This window comes from Blennius ocellaris (assembly GCF_963422515.1).
Source record: "Blennius ocellaris genome assembly, chromosome: 5".
NCBI lineage: Eukaryota > Metazoa > Chordata > Actinopteri > Blenniiformes > Blenniidae > Blennius > Blennius ocellaris.
Genome location: NC_137654.1, coordinates 9,320,430 through 9,326,692, shown reverse-complemented (window position 1 = coordinate 9,326,692; position 6,263 = coordinate 9,320,430). Strand labels below are relative to the sequence as shown.

Sequence of the window (6,263 nt, the reverse complement as noted above, 5' to 3'; positions counted from 1 at the left end):
AGCCATTTCATCCTGTACAGGCGAGTGAGGCTTCAAATCTCAGGGTTCAATGTGTGTACAGTCTGTCAGTGTGTGTGCGTGTGTGTCTCAGGTGCCCAGTCAGTGTGTGGAGAGCCAGTCGTTCACCACGCCGCCCGTCTACAGCCCCGGGAAGCAGGGCGCCAAGACCAAGACCTGCAGCATCACCACCAACATGGCGGAGCTGGGAGACTTCGAGAAGGTCATCATCCCCAAACGGCCGCGGATCAGCAAGAAGAGCGCCGACGGAGCCGCCGGTATAACGACACGAACAGTGACAGCAGCGACTTGGTCTTATGAATTTGTTCCAGACATTGCAAAAACCCTGTGATGAAAAAAAAAGAAAAAGCACATTTACACTAATGTGAATCTATCATAGATAGATAGATAGATAGATGGATAGATAGATAGATATAGCCGATACACCAGAGCAGATTGGTCAACTGGTGTTAATCAAACTGTGATGGAGAGAGAAACGTTCCACATCCTGTACAGTTTGACTCTTAACGACCTTTTACTCCAGATATTGTGGACATGTCCAGGGCCCGGTTGTCCAAAACTCCGTTATCTTGTAACTGGTTGTTAACTTTAACAGCACCGTTATCTTGTTGTTCAGAACTCTGTTAACTTTAACCAGGTTACCCCCCCCTACGGACCGCCGCTAGAATTCTAACAGTGTGGTTATCTCTTGTAACGAATCGGCTCACATCTGCATGTTGTGCTCTGTATTAAAACGCTGCAGATTTTTTTTTAAAACCACACAAATTAGAAACAATCAACATTTTCTCTGTAGGTTTGACACATTGTAAAGTCACCTGGAGAGACGGATTGAAGTTTAGTTCCAAAGGTCAGCTGCTAATAAAGATTTTTTTTCATTTCAAAGTCTTAAAAAAAACAAAAACCTTTATTTTTCCGGTCAGAAGAGCAGCTGAAGGGGAAAGGGCCCAAGCTGAAGTGCAACTTCTGCGACAAGGTCTTCTCCAAGAACTTCGACCTTCAGCAGCACATCAGGAGGTGAGAGAGAGAGAGAGCAAGAAAGAGAGAGAGAGAGAGAGAGCGAGAGAGAGAGAGCAAGAGAGAGAGAGAGCGCTCTGACAGCTCTCTTCGTCCTGCAGCCACACAGGAGAGAAGCCGTTCCAGTGCATTGTCTGCGGCCGGGCCTTCGCCCAGAAGTCCAACGTGAAGAAACACATGCAGACACACAAGGTCGTCTCTCCTCAACGTCTCCACATTAAATCGATTCCGACTCCTCCCCGCGGAAGAGCGCCTGACGGCTCTTTACGTTACAGGTGTGGCCGATGGGCGTGGCCAGCACCGTGTCCAGGCTGCCAATCACAGTGAAGGTGGTGCCCCTGCCAGCCAGTGAGGAGGAGGGGGGCGGGGCTCCGCAGCGTCACGACGACGGGGAGGAGGAGGAGGGACCGCCGCGAGGGGAGGAAGAGGCGGAGCCAACAGGTGGCGCGAGGGAACCGGGACACGTTCCGCCGAGAGTCTGACCACGGCTGGGAAACTGTGACCGATTGTTTGTTTGTTTGTTTGTTTGTTTGTTTGCAGAGGGGCCCGGCGAGCTGGAGGAGAGCGGGACAGACACCCAGGCGGCCGAGCCGGACGGCGTCCGGGGAGACGAGGCGCAGGACGGCGCCCCGCAGGCGGCTCAGAGCAAACGCATGGTGGTGATCGACAGCTCCTACCAGTGTCAGTTCTGCGCCGGCAAGTTCAAGACCTACTTCCAGCTCAAGTCCCACCTGACTCAGCACAAAGGAGAGCAGGCGAGTGCAGCAGCTCAGGAACACCGAGGTCGAAATGTCAGGAGGCTCAGATCCACGCAGTCCAATAGAACAGTGTTTTTCAACCACTGTGCCGCGGCACACTGGTGTTCCGCGAGATATAGTCAGGTGTGCCGTGGGAAATTATCCAATTTCAAATGTTTTTTCTAAAAATCATTTGCTCTCACAGCCGCTGTCAGTTGAGAGAGCAGTGTGTTGAAGAGTAATCGTGTATAAATACTCTTCGCCAATAGATGGCAGCACAGAACGTTGCCAGTGAAATCGAAACTTAACAGGCGTCAGTCTGGTTAATCACCACCACCTGCTGCTCCCATCTTGTACTAAAGTACTGTGTCAGTGACCGTGATGGAGAAGTTTTTGAAAAGGAAGAATGTGAACCAGGATCTCAGCTCTTCATCCGTCAGGCCCAGTTTTCACACTGAGTGAGTAAAAATAAAAAAAAAAGAAATTTGGAAATACTTTTTTCTGTATTTATTTGATTGCTGTTGACAAAACGTTGATGAGAATGACTTTATATTGTTAATAGAGGCTACAGAGTTTCACATTTTAACATTTTCGGGTGGTGGTGGTGTGCCTCCAGATTTTTCCAAAGAAAAAAGTGTGCCTTGGCTCAAAAAAGGTTGAAAAACACTGCAATAGACCACCAGTGACCCCGCCCCCCCCTTCTCCACTCTCAGCCAATCACAGGCCAGCTCGCTCTAATGGCGCGTTCAGGCAACGTAAAAGAATCGGAACCAACCAACAACATTGATAAACCTTAGCACTGCAATCAGCCCCCTCGTTTGTCAATCAGAGGAAGACTTTATTTGCTCCTGGGGGGCAACGACAAAATGGCATCGAGCAAGTAGTGTAAATAAATCGATAGATAAATAATGCAACAACAAATAAATACCAATAATAGTAAAAGTCAGATCGTAAAACCATGAGTCTGATATAAAGACAATAAAGAATGTATGTAGGTCAAAAGGCCAGCCAGGGTGGGGTGCTGCTGGAAGTAACTAAAAACTTGTAATCTAACTTAACAGTAGTCAGATTTTTTTTTTTACAAGGTAACTGTGGTAGCAGACCTGCGCTCCCCTGCTGTGTTTCTCCCGTTTCAACGTGTCGCCTCACGGATCCAGACGTTTTCTGTGCCGCAGGTCTACAAGTGTGTGCTGAAGTCGTGCTCGCAGACCTTCCAGAAGCTGGACCAGTTCCTGGAGCACATCCGGACGCACCAGGAGCAGCTCACCTACCGCTGCCACCTGTGCAGCAAGGTGTTCCCCTCGCTGTTCGAGCTGGGCGTCCACCAGTACTCCCACTGCTTCTGCCCCCAGCAGAGCAGCCGCAAGGAGGCCACCGTGTTCAGGTCAGCCCGGACCGCCACGTCCAGAAAAATCAATAACTTCAGGCTCATCGTGACTCTTTAAGTTGCTCATTTTGTCCCGTTCAGTCATTAAAACGAAGTGCCGAGTCAGGAGATTTACAAGAACAGTTTACTTTTAAACATGCTGCGCTGCGCTGATTGATTCCGGCATGTTTCTCATAACTGTAACTCGTTCAACATCTGTTGCATCTAAAGAAGGAACAGACGAGCACAAAGCTGAGAAATTCACCTTTTGAATTCATATATTAGTCATGAACGTGTTTTGCAGGACTTTTTAGCCATAAAAAAAATCTAAATAAATCAAGAATATTACCTTTTCTAAAAAAAACGGCCTTATTATCTAATCATATTTCCTCCAAAAGATCCTCAAAAACATTATTATGATATAATAATTCCACAAATTTAACCCTTTGATGTATCCGTACATTGTCACAGACTCGACACTTTGAAAACAACTGAAACAAATAATAAACAAAGAAAAACGTCATTCTCGTTCTCAATCCCTCTGATGTTTTTTTGCTTCCAGAGACACAAAATAATGAAACCTGTCGTTTTTTTGGGCTCGGCCACCGTTTGCTAATCCCTCGTTCATGTCGTTGTCCTCCAGATGTGTGAAGTGTCAGAGCAGATATTCCACCCAGGAGGCTCTGGAGCAACATCTGCTCACCGCCTCGCACAGCTTCCCCTGCCCGCACTGTCAGAAGGTAACCCCCCCCCAACCTCACCCCACCCCCTCTGTGAACACCAGCCCAGATGTTTCCTCCTCCTTCTCTTTGGCGGCCAGGTGTTTCCATGCGAGCGCTACTTCAGGCGCCACCTCCCCACCCACGGAGTCGGAGGAAGGTTCAAGTGTCAGATCTGCAAGAAGGCCTTCAAGACGGAGCACTACCTCAAGCTGCACACGCGGATTCACTCAGGTTTGTGAACGCCGTCGACTCCATTGAGCCAAAATGATCAAACTTTAGGAAAATAAATAAATGAATAAGAAGAAGAATGTTCTCTATGTGTCCTACACTGTGCTGAGATGAGGAAAAAGGTGGATAAAGCTCATTTGGACTCAATATTCATGTTTCAGGAAAGACTTGAATGAATAAATGTCACCCAAAACACATTTTTGTTTATTAGTTTGTTGTTTATTAGGGCAGTGGCGCAAAGGAAGCACCAAGCTTCGTGAAATAAATAAAAGTTGGGTTGGGTTGGGTTTGTTGAGCAGTTGGAGAGAGAGAGAGTCCGTCTGGGATCACAAATAGAGGTGTAAATGTAAAAACTTCGCACAGGTAGAAAATGTCCTGCACTCACCTTCCGCTGACGACTTGTTGAAAATGTTCCAGGTGAGAAGCCGTACAAATGTTCCCTCTGTGAGGCGACGTTCAACCGGAAGGACAAGGTGAAGCGACACATGCTCATCCACGAGCCCTTCAAGAAGTACAAGTGTCCCTTCAGGTGGGGAAGCGCCGCTCTGTCCCCCCCCACCCCCCCTGCTTCCTCCGCCCCGGCTCAATTCTCCATCTGTTTCCCCCCCGCCAGGACTCACGTGGGCTGCACCAAGGAGTTCAACAGGCCCGACAAGCTCAAGGCCCACATCCTGTCTCATTCCGGTGAGTGGCGGGGAATGAGCTTCTTTTTTTTTTAAAGTTGCATTTTCAGCCTTCGAGCCGCCTTAATTGATCAACCTTGAATAAATTAAGTACATTACAGTGAAGTTCTGACAGACTTTAGTCTCAAAAACTTAATAAGAGCAAGTGTTGGGAGTTTTGATTAGATTTGAATCTTTCCCATGGAGAAACGAGATCATTACATTTACATGAACAACTTTATAGACCAGCGCTGTCGCACACAGTTCAGGGGCCACATGCAGCCCGAGTTCCTCTCCAGCGAGCCGCACCGGTGAAACAGAGCCACGGTGACCTTTAAAGTTGTCCTTCATTGTAAAGCAGAGCAACACATGATGGAATTTCCACCACCGCTCCAGTCCGATCGGACCAACAGGAGTGTTTACACCACACCATGCTAACCGGGTTAAACACCAAACGCTCTGAGGAATCACAACCGCCTCCAATGATAAATATAAAGCCATAAACAAACAACTTCCTACAAATATTCAAAGCTTGTTTTTTTGTTGACAGAGATGAAGGGTATGAACTGGAGAGGGGCTTTGAAGTTAAAACACGGTAGATTTCACACAACACTCAAGTCATTTTGTCTTCCAACACGTAGAGCGAGGTTGTGGAACCAGATTGGAGGCGGAGCTCAGGCAGCGTCCAATCACAAGCCAGTTTAAAAAAAAAAAAAGAAAGGTACAGGCAGGAAAGGCTGACACAGCTCTGAAAATTATTTATTTATCTGTTTATATTGTTTAATTACAGTTTTTCTTGTTAATATATATGCTCAGATTATTTTTTTTTTGCTGTTGTCATTTTGCATCATTTTTTAACATTTCCCTTCATCGCCATAACCCCGCCGCCGCCCGGCTCTCTCTCTCCTGCAGGCATCAAACCCTACAAGTGTCTGTTCTGCCAGAAGGCGTTCAGCCGCCGGGCCCACATGATGGAGCACCAGCAGTCCCACACTGACAACTACCGCTTCAGGTGCTCCGCCTGCAACAAGGGCTTCACCCGGCAGAGCTACTACAGAGACCACAAGTGTCCCACGGTGGCCAACATGGCGGGAGGAGGCACCGAGGGGGAGGAGGAAGAGGAGGAGGAGGAGGAAGAGGAGGAGGAGGAGGAAGAAGAGGAAGAGGAAGAGGAGGAGGAGGAGGATGGCGATCAGGAGGGGAGAAGGCAAAGGCTCGATCGGAAAGCAAAGAGTCCAGGGACTGCACGGGGAGACGAGGAGTCGACTGGCAACCAGCAGGAGGAGGCTCAGCAGGAGGAGGAGGAGGAGGAGAGGAGGAGTGATGAAGGCTGCCAGGCTGCCATGTCCATCACCATGGAGGGGCAGACGGACAGAGAGGACGACGCCACCCGGAGCGAGCGGCCGGTTCAGAGCGGCGAGCGGAGCTGCCTGCAGCCGCCGTGTTTGTAGTTTTATTTATGGCAGTGGAGAATAATTTGTTTTAAATTAAAACGTTTAAGTCACTGACGCTGCCC

The 6,263-nt window shown here is 48.5% G+C and overlaps 1 protein-coding gene across 1 annotated transcript in view; it reads left to right on the top strand.

Annotated features, from left to right (window-relative positions):
* The window catches only part of znf341 (zinc finger protein 341), a gene marked incomplete at its 3' end in the record, with an annotated part of 9,412 nt that extends 3,214 nt beyond the window's left edge, over nucleotides 1–6,198 (top strand). Inside the window, exons 6-17 of the mRNA XM_080496358.1 lie at nucleotides 92–275; nucleotides 939–1,032; nucleotides 1,134–1,224; nucleotides 1,308–1,473; nucleotides 1,573–1,787; nucleotides 2,945–3,153; nucleotides 3,779–3,875; nucleotides 3,956–4,088; nucleotides 4,503–4,614; nucleotides 4,699–4,769; nucleotides 5,660–5,823; nucleotides 5,944–6,198. Of these exons, the coding sequence (XP_080352484.1) occupies nucleotides 92–275; nucleotides 939–1,032; nucleotides 1,134–1,224; nucleotides 1,308–1,473; nucleotides 1,573–1,787; nucleotides 2,945–3,153; nucleotides 3,779–3,875; nucleotides 3,956–4,088; nucleotides 4,503–4,614; nucleotides 4,699–4,769; nucleotides 5,660–5,823; nucleotides 5,944–6,198 (1,791 nt within the window). The remainder of the gene's footprint in view (nucleotides 1–91; nucleotides 276–938; nucleotides 1,033–1,133; nucleotides 1,225–1,307; nucleotides 1,474–1,572; nucleotides 1,788–2,944; nucleotides 3,154–3,778; nucleotides 3,876–3,955; nucleotides 4,089–4,502; nucleotides 4,615–4,698; nucleotides 4,770–5,659; nucleotides 5,824–5,943) is intronic.
* Nucleotides 6,199–6,263: the final 65 nt, after the last annotated feature.